Genomic DNA, 15,710 nt, shown 5'->3' with positions numbered 1-15,710 from the left:
TCTTTACAAGCACAAGACCATCACAGAAACCTCAAAGCTTAGCAGCCATGGAATGTAATCATTTTTTTTTTTAATTGAATCTAGCTAGTGAGGCAAACTCATTATAATATAAGAAAGGAGAATACGCATTTATAATTTTTTTAATATTATTTTATAAATTTTTGGTAAGAGTTAAGGTTGAGTTTTTTTATTGTAATTGATCATCTTTTTTAAGTGCAGTCACACATTTGTCAATTAAAGAAATATTTATTTATTTGTTTTTGTTGTTTCTCAATAGGACAAAACTTAGGTACAGTACTTAAGTGCTGTTCTTTAGATTATTCTCTTAAGATTTTGCCATGTAGATTTTTTTTCATAAGAATGAAATATATTTTTTAATTAAGTAGTCACGTGACAAAATTTTAAGAAATGAACTTAATAAACAACACGTAAAATACTATATCTAAATTTCTTCATTCTCAATCTAATGAGTGCCTATAGATTGACACTGTTAACAAAAACCTTCCTCCTCCTTCTTCTTCTTCTTCTTCTTCTTTTTTTTTTTTTTTTTTTGTTTTTTTAAATTATTTTTTTATTACTACATCAAAGAGGAAATACGAAGGCATTTACCAACATCGCCATCCTAGCTAGTAGCTTGTCAATAGATTGGCACTTCTTAACAAAAACTTTATTTATTTATTTATTTTTAACAACAAAAAAGAAATATGAAGGCATTTACCGACATTGTCTACCTAGCTAGCGGCCTAGCAACGGATTGGCACCTGTTAACAAAAACTTAATTTATTTATTTGTTTTTAACAACAAAAAGGAAATATAAATAATTTTTTGTGTTGAGTTTCATTGTATGATGTCTGTTTTTAATGATATTCTTTATTATTAGATCAAGATATTAATTGATTTTTTTTGTAGACAGGGATTAAATTCCAATTCTCTTATTGAACTATCAAAGACTATTAGTTGATCTAACTAAAACACATATAAAACTATTTCTCTATATTACCAGCAACTTAGTAATATCCTAGAACCTGTCAACAAAAACCTTATTTATTTATTTATTTTTAACATCAAAGAGGAAATATGAAGACATTTACCAACATTGCCATCCTACTATCCTAGCTAGCAGCCTAGCAATATAATATAGACAGTGGCCATATGATATGACATGATATATCAGAATAAATAATACAATTACCATAGTTGTATGTACAAAGTTACCCGAAAAACAGCTGACTGCAAGCATTTTACCTTTTGGACAATTTTTTTTTTTGAGAAACAAATTAATAGTAGTACACAAAACTGAAAAGTTATTATTATTGTCGTTGTTACAAATAATGGGATTTGAGCTATATCGGAAAAAGTGTGGGCCAAAGTTGTTGCAAATTACAATCATATCAAACACCTACATGAGGTACAGAAATGAATGCAAAGTTGGACTAATTACAAATAGTCTGAAATTGGTTTTGCTTATTGACCTTTAAGTTGAGTTTATCGACCTTAAGACAAGATCAAGTTTGAATTATCCTTAACCAATAATAAGTGGAAAGAACATGGCAAAGTGGATGTGTTTTTGGCAAAGTCCAACCTTCTATGAGAGATTACTTTAGTCTCTTTTTTTTGGTTGAGGCACAAAGAAAATATTAATTGAACTTTTAATACATGCCCATTGCAACTTTGCAACCGAGGACATCATTTTTTATTTTTTTATTAAAACTATTTTATTAGAGAAAACATACCCAAACCCCAAGGAATTAAGAGAGGTCATCTCTCTTTCTGTCAGATTTTTATTAAGAGAGTTTTAGCTTATGGAGTTTGCTCTTAATGACAGCTCTTTATTATTAAATTAAGACACCAATTGGTTTTTAATGTAAACAGAGATTAAATTCCAGATCTCTTATTCAAGTATTCAACCATTAGAGATTTTACCAATTGAGTTAACTGGAAGTTACACAGTCAAATCCCTTGAAAATAAAGGATAAGACTAATCCATCTTTAAATCAAAGAAACAGAGGTCCTACATGCAAACTCCTGAGCCAAAAAAACAACCGATTTACTGTTGCCATAAAACAACAGATTTTGTTCTTTTTATTTTTTATTTTTTGAGAATTAGAGAGTATTCGATAGAATTAATAACGTTTAAAGCACCTGCTGCCAAAATAAGTTTGGTGAACCCCTTTTCTTGCAATTATTTCCATTGCAAAAAGTGACACACCTTGGCATCAACAGTTACTATATTGTTAAATCCTAGTAATGGAGAAATAAACCTTGAATCGTGGGATTCTTAATGTTGACTATTTATTACTCCCTTACTAGCATTTAACAATATAGTAACCCAATCTTCTCAAAAAAAGAAAAAAAAAAAAAAAAAGTGAAAACTTTGAGCTGGGAATCTAAGAAGCCATACGAACTGAGCTAATTAAGATTATTTGAGCTAGCAAGAATGAGATGAAGAGGTGGGTTATTGTTCCCAGATCAACATTGTAGATTGAGCATTTTACATCTTCAATTAGGAAGAATTTGAACCGCTCGTGTATTTTTGATTTCCATACCTTATTTCAAGGATTTGGTGCCCGTTTGGCATTGCAATAGGAAGTAGAGTGTTACCAATAAAGCTTAAGAATTATAAATACTTTATTTAGGCTGTCATACCTATGTTGTATTTGTATTATATTAGTATCATATCGGTCATTTCATATTATAATTTTTCAAAAAATGCTTATGTTATCGTGTCGTACCTGTATCCATGTCCATGTTCGTAATTCCTAAAGAAAAACTTTTGCAATATAAAGTTTTAATTGAAAAGTTCTTTCGAATTTTGAATGTTTGGCAAATTTAAATATGAATAATGCTTTCAAATATTTTGATTTATTAAACAAGAAATTAGCTAGAAAAGAGCTATCTAGTACACTTTTGGCAATTTCACTGAAAAGCTTTGAGGAGTCGGTGGAATTTTGAGCTATAGCGTTAAAATTTTTAAGTAAGTTGTTCCAACTTTTAATAAAAATAATGAATTGACGTAATTGCTCATACTTGTTTTTCAAAATGACACTTGACAATCACAAATTTTGAGATAAGAGAGCACTAATAATAATAATTGGTTATTAATTGAATTAATTAGATTTTGGAAATAAAAATACAATGAATCCTTAGTTCAAACCCTTGCCTTTGACAAGTTTTGTAACCTATAAAATGAAAATACTAGACATTTTTATTATGTTACATCAACACCAAACTACCACTAAAGAACTACAAAAAAGTTTAATGGGAATTTTTATTTATTTATAAATTTGATGGTTACAAGTTACAATAATGGGAGAGGGGAGATTCAATTTCTAATTCTCTTGAGAAGGGAGAGCACGAAATGTTACTAAACTACAAAACTTTTGGATAAATTTTATGGGACTTAAATGGTCTTAAAATCTCTTTTGATTCTTGCTATCAAACATCATTTTTTTTCTTGTTTTCAAAAATCACTTCTCTTACCACAAACTATTTTACAATATTTTTATAAATTATTGATGTGACAAATTCTTACTAGTTCTCACCTGGGCTTACCATCAATATCATTTTTTTACTTACTAATAATCACCTACCATATTAGCAGTTTGTAAAAAAATTTGTAAAATAGTTTATAGTTTGATTTTAACATTTTTCGGGGCATAATGTGGCTGGGGCATTGGTGAGTCCAAAAGTATAACCAAATTAATCAAATGTCTTAATCTTTCACAACAATGCTTTCACATAATTAAATTCCTACAAAAACCTAGCATGTGAATGAAAAGTGAAGATACAAGAGAGCTTCTACAAGTAAGTTCTAATAGTGCATGGCACAATGGCTTCTAAGGTTTTGAACCAATCCGAAATAATTAAGAAAAAAGGTGAGCAAGAAAACCCATTATAGAGTAAAAGAGAAAAAGAAAAAGAAAAAGGGCAAAGAAGATTCAAAGTATCAAGCTTGTTCCCATGAAGTGGGGTTGGTGAGGGAATTTTAGGTTTCTTGGGTATTGGGGTTAAGGCTTTGATAGTGTGGTCCTCTCCCAACTAAACTGAAAGGCTTTAGACAATAGATATAGCAATTGTAAAAGCAAATATGCAAACATAACCAAAGATCCAAATGTGCATATACTAACAAATCTTATAAATGTCAATTTCACTATTATAACTCCTCTTTGATAGTTGTTGCACTTTTGGGTGGATTTGGTACGACATAATAAACTTCCTTTTAGCAATGTCCATGTGAAGCGTGCTACTACAACTGTTACTAATCTCACGCCATAATTGCTGCCTCCCATGATCTTACATGATCTCTTTTTCATGGTTCAAAAGCACTCAATTGCACTCATGCACAATCAAAAACCAGGAAATTAAATAAAAATCCTGCAGCACAAAAATTAAAAACACCCTTTTATTGCACATATTAGTGTCATGAAGCATCTTTGATCAATAAAAACATCAAAATTCTGGCGAATCAAGATGTTGATCTTGTTAAATTTATTGGGTTGTGAATTATTACTTTCTTAATTAAAGTTGTCTTTTGGTCGATGACAAGGATCTTGAAGGCAAGCATAGTGGGTACTAGTAGACCATAAAACTAACAAAAACATTTAAGATTCAATGAAAAAGAAAAAAAAAAATTCAAGGTTTATATCCAAACGTAGGAAGATCTATTTGTTAAATAAAATCATGAATTTAAGCAGACAAAGACAGAGGCCTAAAAGATATATACATATATTTTCAAAGATGTTTGACAATCTTGGCATAACTGCATAGGATGTGTTCCACAAGCTGCACCAAAAGACTTCACTCAGCAATGGATTTTCATTTCATAAATTAATACTTCAATCTAAATCTTTAAATAGAAGAAGACATTAGTAAATATGAGTGTACACAGTGTGTTGTAATATCATTAGGTCAAAGTCAAGACTTGTTCCGAAATCCAAGTTCACTAAAACCACAGTACCAAATAAACCCATCAGCAATAAAGAAAGTACCATGGTTTTTTTATTAGGTAGCTATCAATCTGCTAGAGAGAAGAAAAAGAAGGTGGGGCAGGTCAAAGGTAGGTCTAGGTGTAACTATCCAATCATTGTCCAACAATAATAATCCTTGCAATTCGGTGCTCACAATTAAGTTTTGTTTAATTTCTATGCTCAGTCGGTAAAAGCATTGATATACCTTTCATGACCATAGTTGGGACTAACTGTACATAATAAATTCTAGCTGAAACCATACCAAACTTATGCACTGCATGTGCCTGCAAACCCAGAAAGGAAGAAAAATTCTTTCATGAAAAGTACTATTTCCTTATGGTGATTGTTGCAGCACATGCATGCATAAGTTTTATTTAGTTTTCACATAGCTGCTAATGCAGAAATATGATTGAAATATTAGGTAACTGATGGACTATAACTTGATATTGAGTAGTTATATTGGTTTAGGTGCATATGCATAGAGATTCTTCAATACCCAACACTACTATTACTCTTTTTTCTGCTCATAGTGCTTATAAAAATGATTAGCCACCCTCTCCACCAAGAAAAAAGAGAGATTTTCAACCTATCCTTGTCCCCTTACAGTGCTTACAACCCTGTGGCAATGGTCAACGTACTTAATGGAACATAATTTTGACTTCTGAATAGAATTATGTTTGCCAGCTTTGGGTTATAATTACTACTAAAATATCTTTTAAAAAAAGATAACTTGAGGATAGGACAAGATCATTATAAAATAGAATTTAAAAAGTTAATAATGGGACAGATGATATATGTATATATATATTTACCATAATTCGAGATGTATTTTATAAATCAATTAATAGATGTATAACAAAAAAGTGATACAAGTTTGAGTTAATTTTCAGGTTTATCCCATATTGAAAGATTACAAAAGCATTTATAAAGTAACACAAACACCAACAAAAATAAAGTAATTTGAGAGAATCTATGAACATGTAAAAGTTGTTTTTTGCATTAGAAATAACTAATTCGTGTGATAAAGATTAGATGGTGATATTTTATTTTATTAAAATAAATAGAGATGCATTAGATCATAATATGTGGAAGTTATTTTTCAATGCAAAAATAATTGATTTTAAAATATAGTTGATATGCATTAGATCATAGATCATTGAAGTTATTTTATGATACATATAACTCGATCGAGATCAAATGGTGATTTTTTTTAATCAAAATAAGTTAAGATGCACTTGATAAATAATTGAGATGAATTGGATCATAAACTATTTAAGTAATTTTATGATACAAAAATAATTGATGTGTGTGATCAGGATCAAATGGAGATGTTTTATTTTATTAAAATAAGTTGAGATGCATTGCATAATTTCTTATGGAAATTTTTCTCTGATATAGAAATGATTGTTTATTAAAAGGCTACTGGTTATTATGGAAAGTCACACTGTTTAATTAGAAAGGGTGTCAATTCAAATGAGTTATATCTCTTCATTGTCTATAAATTAAGGGTCTGAACCATAGTCAAATACACAATTTCGTTAGAGTTTCTCTTAGATGGAGACTTCACATTTGTTGTATGTAGTTGGTGTTTTTGTTGTATCTTAGAGGTGAATTGTTGTTAACGCTTTCTAGTGGCGGCAATTATCATCATAAAAAATGTGTTTCTATACGACTCAAACTCACATTAATTTTCTAATCCTTCTCAATTTCCTCAACCAAAAAATTGTATATCAAACTTAATAAATATCTTATTAGATAAAGAAAAATATTACTTTTATATAACTGATCAATTGTCATCTAGTTAAGTAAATAAATAAATAACTCGACAAATCGAATTAAAAATTTAGCTCATGAAATTTTAAAGAACCAAAGTAATCAAGTATCCAGTATTAATTCTTCTCCCAAAAAAAATCAAGTACGGACTAAGGTTTTTAGTAATTTCCTTTCAATATAGACAACATAATGATCTTAAGTGAAAAAAGAAAAGAAAAAGAGAATACAACAACAACAACTAATCCTTGGACATTTATTTTAGGACGTTCTTTGTGATTTTAGCACTAGAATTCAAAGGTGTATTACATGCTAAACTATCAACAAATGTTTTTATAGTAATATATCAGTAATTCTTAATTTATAAATACATAAATTTAAAAAGAAAAATACAATAAGGATTAATAATAAGCCATCTAAGTTATTGGTAATATTAGTTAGATTTAATAAGTTTAAAAAAATGTTTTTCTCTAACTATGAATAGAAAGATGACACGTACCCTGCTATGGGCAATGCACATAACTCACTTGGTGTTTTTTTTTTTTTTTTTTTTTGTGTGTGTGTGTGTGTGAAGATACTCACTTGATTAGTTGACTTAAGTGAATCATGTTCATTACACATGATAAATATAAATATTTCTATTGGTGGTTGGGAGCTCAAAATTCCAAACATTTTCAAAGCCAAACTCTTGTTCATAAGTTTATATTTAACAAACCATTAGTTTAGCTTAATGTATTGAAGTGATAACATTAATTTGAATGAAATAAAAAATGAATTAGATTTAAGAATTATCCTTTGAATAAAATGAAATCAATTAAAGTTTTATCTATAGTGAGGGACAAAATGGAAATTTGCCCCTTTCACCCAAAATAAGTAGTAGAATGCCCCTATTTTGAAACTTGATTTTTTTTTTTTTTAAAAATTGAGTTTTAATGAAAAACTAGATTTAATGAAAATCAAGTTACTTACAAAATGTTACATGAAACTCAAGTTCCATGTATTTTTTTTTTTTTTTTTTAAGTTTTTTTGCCTATAACTCGATTTTTTAAAAATTGAGTTTTTCATTGAAACTCGATTTTTAGAAAATCGAGTTTAAAATAGGAGCATATGGTTAAATAGTTTTAGAATATGGGCATTTTGCTACTTGTTTTGGGTGAAAGAGGCAAATGCCCATTTTGGCCTTGAGAGTAAAAAATATTTGGAGAAAAGAAAGAGAACAATTAGGGAAGAAACTTACATACTTTTAAGAAAGAGAACAATTAGGGAAGAAGCTTACATACTTTTACCTTGATTTGATATGGAAGAATGATCACATAAAAGATGCCACCCACACCCCTTATCGCAATGTAAAAGTTTGAAAGACTGTATATTAAACTGTGTGTAATAAAGTATAAGAATTTGCCTTATTTATAGGTAGACAATGTATGTTGTTTAAGTAACCTATAATTATGGGCCTAAGCCTATTGAGCTTATATTCTAATAGTATTCTAACATGAAATTTGAAAAAAAAGAAGTGTAAAAGAAAAAAAATGAATTGTCTCACTCTCACCTTAGTCTTTTAAGCATAGTGTAAAAGGAAACATGTAGATTTCTTTTTTGGTAGTCACGAGAGAATTGAGTCACTGATAAAGTCTGAAACACTGAATTTGTATATTCCTTTTTATCTTTATTGCCCCCAACGAGTTTCGAGCCCAAACTCACCCCATGGATGGAGTCAAGCTCAAATGTGCCAATTAACGAAGGGGTCGTTAGTAAAAGAAGGGTTGATTACTATTTAGTATATTTGAAAACTCAAGTCACAAATTATGAATTAATAACAAGCTAATATATATACACACTTTTTTATTTTTTGGGATCAAGATACTAGGGCAAGTGTGAGTGTACCTTTTAAAGAGCTTAGCCTGTAGGGCAAGTGTGAGTGTACCTTTTAAAGAGCTTAGCCTGCCAAAAAAAAAAAGTTCTTATCTAATCCTATCTTCATGTTTGGTGTTAAACTCAAGTCATGTAAGTTTTAATATTAATTAAATTAAATTCATTTTTGAAGAATTCTCTCATCAATATATCAAGGATAATCCTATATATAATATATATTTTTTGTTATCATCATATTCTATACAAAATTATACTATGTTACTGTATTGTCACTTTTCATTGCTTTTACCTTTATTAATTTAGTTTATACATTACCAAATTATCTTTAACAAGTATCCCTTATCTCTTTATTACTAAAAGCCAACCTTCTCTCTTCACATTCTCATTCATCTATTTTAACATTCTCATTTTATGGACTTCAAATTCAAGAATAATAACAATATTAAGATATTGCAGTGAATCAAAGTATAGAAGATACCCCATTGAGCAGGGATCTATTTGAAAATGTTTAGAAAATGGCCAAGATGGTACAAATGTTTAGATAACCCCTTTGACGTCTTTATCAGAGTACTGTCACCAGATTTTATGTCGGTTGCTGTAATGATTCATCATTGTAGGGCAATTTGCAGGCAGCCAAGTCGTCCTTTGACTTGTTTTGGCCAAGCATTTCGGCAATAGTTCTACAACGGCATTGGTTTCCAGGGCGGATCACATCCCCATAAACAGCCATTTCAATTATATCAAGCTCCTTATCTGCAAGTTGGAGAAATTTGTGATTATTGAATGAAAAACACAACCTACTGATACATTAGAAACGAAAGAAAAGAATGTACACTCAGTAGGTAAGAAAGCAGTCATTCCACTAAAAATAATTTTGTTTAAGCTGATAATTGCCATTTTTTGGTAAGGGAAAGGGGAGATTGAAATTATTCAGCGCACCTGATATACTACACCTTCCTTTCATATAAAGGTAGACCCATTTTTTGTTGAATGCAAGCTTTTCACCAACGAAGGAAGCTGAGGTTCAGCCCCAACTTAAGCAATGAGAGCCCTAAGCCCACCATGGGTTGGGGAACTCCCGGTCAATTCAAAAGCTTCAAAATGTGGTGAAGTGTTTTCATCCCCAAGCCTTGTTCCTCATGGAAACAAGAATTGATATACGAGTTGAGTCAGACTAGGTTTACAACAAGCTTGCTTGGTGAAGCCTGACTGCCTAAAGGCTATGGAGGTGGTCTGCCTTTGGAGTGGGGCTTCAATTCAAAAGCTTCACAATGTGGTGAAGTGTTTTCATCCCCAAGCCTTGTTCCTCATGGAAACAAGAATTGATATACGAGGTGAGTCAGACTAGGTTTACAACAAGCTTGCTTGGTGAAGCCTGACTGCCTAAAGGCTATGGAGGTGGTCTGCCTTTGGAGTGGGGCTCCGAAGTGAATGTGGAAGTGCAGAGTTACTCGAGACATCATATTGATGCTCAGGTACAAGTGATGATGACCAAGGCAGTTGACAAGGTTCTATGGTCATCCCAGAGGTGAACAAGAACCGTGGAAGTTGGGATCTCCTTTGCTTATTGTATCACCAAGTTGATATGCAGTGGCTCTACACTTGAGACAAATTAAATCTCATCTTTAGAGGAAAAGGATGGAAGTCATTTGGGGTGAGTGGCAGATGGCCAGTTTCATGACAGCTTTTGGTGATTGTTTACTTAAAGACAATTTCTGGGGCTCAATTCATCTGTAACAGTCAATGCAGTGGTACAGAACTAGTGAGAAAGCACTTGGACCAGAAAGTGGCTAACGTGAGTTGACCTCAGCGTTTTCTGCATGCTACAGTCCAACATGTTTGTATGACAACCTTAGATCATTGTGCACTTTTCATTGACATCAAGGGCTATAATGGTTTCCATGGTTTAAGGTAGAGGCAAGAGCTGGACAACACACCTGGAGTGTGAGGAGATTATTGCTCAAGCCTGGAGATCAGAGTTTCAAGGGGCCAAGATGTATGTGGTGTGTTAAAAGATAAAGTGCTGTTGCCAAGGGCTGATAAAATGGACCAAGACCATTGGGGAATCGCTAGTGAATCAGGTGAGGGAGAAGCAACGAGTTCTAGAGCAGTTAGAAAACACAGATGCCTCTCCCGAAATGTCTGAGCAAATCAAACAACTTTGATCGGAAATTGATACTTGGCTTGATGGTGAAGAATTACATTGGAAGCAATGATCCAAGGTGCCTTGATTACATGAAGTGGACAAAAAAAGCATGTTGTTCCATGTTAAAGCAATGCAGAGACAAATGTAGAAATAGGATTATGGGCTGAAGGACGACCAAGGGACATGTCGTGAGCAATTTGAACAATGGGAAGGAGCTAATATGTTGGAGGCAATACCTTCTGTCATTGTCAAACATATACTTGAAAATGTAGCTTTGTCTTAGCATTAATAAAAATAATTTGTTTTATTTAACAAAAAAATCAAATGAAGAGCAATAATAAATGCATTAAAGGATTCACAAAAGTGATTGGTACAACCATCACTTAATCCCATGTATCTATCTAGTCTATTTAATTGACATCCCTGAATCCCATGTTTAATGGTCTCTAAACCCAAGCCTTGCTTATTGACAAGCTTGATCAAGCTCCCACATACACTCTTAATATCCATTAGATTAAGATAATGAGATTGAAATTAGACTTGCAATAGTACATCCCAAAAAATAGACTAATTTTATTAATCAAAAGCAAATCTGAGAAACAATCTTCAAACCCTTCCAAAATAATACCTAAAGCAGGGCCGGAACATAAGTTAGATACTTTTCTACATCCTGCAACTAACACCCAAATCCTTTAAAACTTTTAGAGACCACTAAGACATTGGACCACCATATATCTGAAAATGTTTCATAACCTATAATCTTATCTTTTCATGTATTTCCATTTATCCATCTTAGCATTCTCATTTCAAGTACACTTAAATTTATGAATATGTTGCTTCTTTACAGCCTAACATTCAATATCATAGAGCAAAACTAGTCTTATAGTGAAATTTCCCTTTAACTTAATAGGTATTCTACGATCACACAATACTCCTAATTCGCTTCTCCACATCATCCATCTTTCTCTTATCCTATGCTATGATTCACATCCTTTTTAATCTCTCAATCTTTTTGAACTATTGATCCAAGATATTAAAAACAATCCCTCTTTGGAATCTCATGACCATCAAGTCTTACAGTCCTTTCATCTGTGTTTCTCCTTTTACTAACCTTACATTCTATATACTGTGTTTTAGTCCTACTTGATCGAAAGCCTTTAGATTCAAAGCGTCTAGCCAAAATTCTAACTTAACATTAACTCTATGTCTAGTTTCATTCACTAAAACTATATCATTTGCAAAAAAATACACCAAGTGACTTTCTCTTAAATCGATTAAGTGAGCTTATCCATCACTAGTGCAAAGAGGCATCAAGGAACAACGCTAAAGTAATGTATAGATGAATCATACTGAGAACATTTAAAAATAGTTTATTGACATGTACGCATCTGAAGTATGTTTCATCAAAATGAACAATGAAACAGAAATAAATAAAGAAAATTCACTATTTTATGAACTTATTTAGCCTAATATGTAACAAGACAGCGGTTCCATTACTAATCCAGAATGTAACCTAAAACCATGTAGGTCTCACAACAATGATGAACAGATATACGATGAACAGATGTGGATTTGATACTGTCACTATAACTATCTCTTAGGACATCCAAGGGACAGATCACTTGACAGCCATTTGAAAAGGGTAACAAATAACTTATGTCTAAAACTCAAATATATTAGTGATGCAGTGAAAAAAGTATGTAGACTTGAATTCTATGCTTGAACAACAGCACATTGATTTGCTGCCATATACTAGTTGTCAAATTATGGATGTAGGCAAGGAACAAACATTCCCCCCATCCCCTTTTGTAAAGTCAAGTGAAAAACACAAGATATTCGCCAACTGGCCAACTCAACAAACAGCAATCAAAGCATACCATGTTGATGACTCTCTGAACCAAAACTGCAGGGTTTCTACGAATCCAAAAGTAAAACATCATTCCCCCCTAACATGGAGAGCTATTAAATAAGACAATATTTCCAGGAAAACAGAATCATCGTTGAGAAATTTTTTAGAAGCCCATAACCAAGCATAACTAACTAGAAGCTATTAATCAATGACGAAGAACATTCATTTCAAATTTTGGATCAAGAATAGAGAATGGTGCAAACATACCAGTAAACTTGACATCACAGGAGTAACCTTTCAATTGAGTTGGATCTACATTGTCTTTGTCTGATTTATATCTGTTCACCCTTGTTTGAAGTATCTGACAATTATCATATGTAGATTCACCGCCTGCAACACAACCCAAATCACAAATGCTCAATTTCAAACTGATAAACAGTCCAAAATCTATGTCCTGCTTAAAATTGAAGAAAAAAAAATCAAGGCTTTAAATACATTGCTAGTTTCTAAAGTTTAGCACATGAGTGATTCTAGTTTCTAAAGTTAAAAGTAATCGTTTTAGTCCCTTAGATGACATGGCAAAACTACCACTTTAAGGTTGCATTTAGCATTGGCTTAAAAAGCTAGATTTTTCTACTATTTAACTCATTTTTGTTACTATTCATGATCTTATTACACTTTTTTATACTATTCATGGGTTTCAATTTACTACTTCAGCTATATTTTAGCTTTATTTACCGTATTTTTGACAAAAAAATTTCAATTTAAGCCAAATAAACTGATCCAAGTTTCTTAAAAAATAAACGTGATCATTTTAAAATTAGAGACTAAAATCCTAGGATACACCGGCACGGACATAGATACGGGTATAATTCGAGTAATTTTTGAAAATTATAACATGACATGTTACTGTTACGACATGGGTTCAATAAATGAAGTGTCCGTACATTCTGGCTAAAATAAAATGGCTTACGAGCTTAAGTCTAAAAACCTTGAGTTATGCATACAGAAGTTTGACACTTACAAAGAATGAATGAAATATAGAATTGCAGAAACAATGAAATGTATGAGAGAGAGAGAGAGAGAGAGAGAGAGAGGGACCTTTGGAGAAGGGGACAATGTGGTCGTACTCAAAGCAGAGGCAGCCTTGGCAGTTGCAGAAGCGCTTGCAGACGATGTTACCGGCGGCGTCCTTGCGCCACCTTTCTGGGTGTCTTCCTGGGACTATCCCTGCATTTGCCCAGCACTTGTTCTTCGCCTTTGAGTCAAAGAACCGAGGCCTCTCCTCACCACTACTATTTTTACTATGACCACGAGAACGATGAGGTGATGAAGATGAAGATGAAGATGAAGACGAAGACGAAGACGAAGTACTCATTTTGGGCTCTCACCCCCGCTCTCTGGTTTTGCTTAGTACTTTGCTTGGAGAGAAAGATACGGGAGCGAGAAAGAGAAGGATCGAGAAAGGTCTATCATCTGCTTGTCATAATGTCCCAACCAGTAAATTCGTCTACTTTTTTTTTTTTTTTTCCTTGAAATTACAACTTATCGGCTGTTTCCCCAAAATTTAATTTAATTACTGAAATTTAAAACTCTACCCATTTAAAATTTGACTTAAATTTAAGTTATTTATGATTTAAAATCTCTTTATGCAAGTGTTCTGATAAATTCTTTTTTATCTTATTTGATATTATATTTTTTTTAATGTTTTTTGTGTTTTTGGAGGAGAGAAATGTAAAAGTAAAGCAAAATTACATATTTAGTCATGTTTTTAATAGAGATGAGTTATGAAATTCTAACTGAGCTAACCTCAGATAGGTAAAATGTCAAATTTCAACCATAGGTAGGTAAATTATAATTTGCCATTGGCGTAAAACTCATTTTCGTCCCTACATTTTCACTCTATTCCCACTTTGGTCCCTAACTTTTTTTTTTCACCGCTTTTAGTCCCTAAAATCAAAAAAGCGATCTCGTTTTTGTCCCTACCTTCAGTGCCCTAATGGCAAAGTCCTAGGTGGCAGACAGAACACCCTATTAGCTGATGTGGCACTGATGTGGCACTGATGTGGCAATTAAAATATTATTAAAAAAATATTATTTGGCATTTTTATATGCCACGTCAGCATTTTAGTTTTTTTATAAAAAGCCATGTCATAAAATTTAAACCAAAAAAAGAAAATAAATTAAAAAAACAAAACTTAAATTAAAAACACAAACCCAGACAGATCTAACACAAACCCAGAAATAAAGAAAATTAAAAACAAACATTAAAACCTAAATAAAATATATATAAAATTTCATTAGTTTTTTAGAAGAACATGATTGTTCATTCTTCATGTTCTTCCCCAAACATGTTTCTTGCCCAGAAAATTAAAATATTTAAGATTTCTTTTTTCTTTTCTTTAATTTTCTTAGTAAACAAACTTGCAAATACACATAGCAAAGCAAAGAAAAATCAATCCCCTGCAAAATGTTTCAAACCTAGATGGGTGAGGTTGCAGTTATAGTTGCAGCTACAACTCTTAAACCCAGATCTCCTACAAAATCAATCTCCAACAAAGAACCAAACCCAAATCTCTAGCAAAACAACCAAACCCAGAAAACCAATAAACCCAACAACCAAACCAATCAACAAAGTAAACCTTAACCTTCAAACCCGTAAATTTTCTTGGGAAACAAACACAAAAAATCCAGACCGGTTGAATTGTGTGAGAGAGAAAATGAATTGTTGATGAATATCGAGTCAGATACCCACAGGAAAAACAAACCAAAACCCCCAATATTCTCAAACCCAAACAGGCGACTTTCCGTTAGTCCTTCCTCTGCTCGTTGTTGATGAAGATCGAGTCAGATACCCACAAAAAACGCCCCTTGCTCTGCTCTGCGTTGGTCGAGGAAAAACCCGAAAAGCGAAAGGGCTGGTTCAAAGGTTCCTTCCCCTTGATCTGCTCCAAATCACCGCCGATCTTAGCCCCTCTCTCTAAACCCAAATCCAAACCACCGCAAATCTCAACCCCTCTCTCTCTACCTAAATTCAAACCACCACATCTCAGCCTCTCTTTCTATAAACCCATATCAAAACCATATCCCAAAAACTGCAACTTGA

At 32.3% G+C, this 15,710-nt stretch overlaps 1 protein-coding gene across 1 annotated transcript; it reads right to left on the bottom strand.

Annotated features, from left to right (window-relative positions):
- Window positions 1-9,032: 9,032 nt before the first annotated feature.
- On the bottom strand, window positions 9,033-14,120 carry LOC126703012 (uncharacterized). The gene is made up of 3 exons (XM_050401900.1): window positions 13,706-14,120; window positions 12,872-12,994; window positions 9,033-9,362 (listed from the first exon to the last, which is right to left on the bottom strand). The coding sequence occupies exons 1-3, from the start codon at window positions 13,980-13,982 to the stop codon at window positions 9,193-9,195; spliced, it is 570 nt and encodes a 189-aa protein (XP_050257857.1). The 5' UTR covers window positions 13,983-14,120; the 3' UTR covers window positions 9,033-9,192.
- Between the last annotated feature and the right edge of the window lie 1,590 nt (window positions 14,121-15,710).

Source organism: Quercus robur, chromosome 10, assembly GCF_932294415.1.
Source record: "Quercus robur chromosome 10, dhQueRobu3.1, whole genome shotgun sequence".
Lineage (NCBI taxonomy): Eukaryota > Viridiplantae > Streptophyta > Magnoliopsida > Fagales > Fagaceae > Quercus > Quercus robur.
This window is presented reverse-complemented; position numbering and strand designations above follow the sequence as displayed.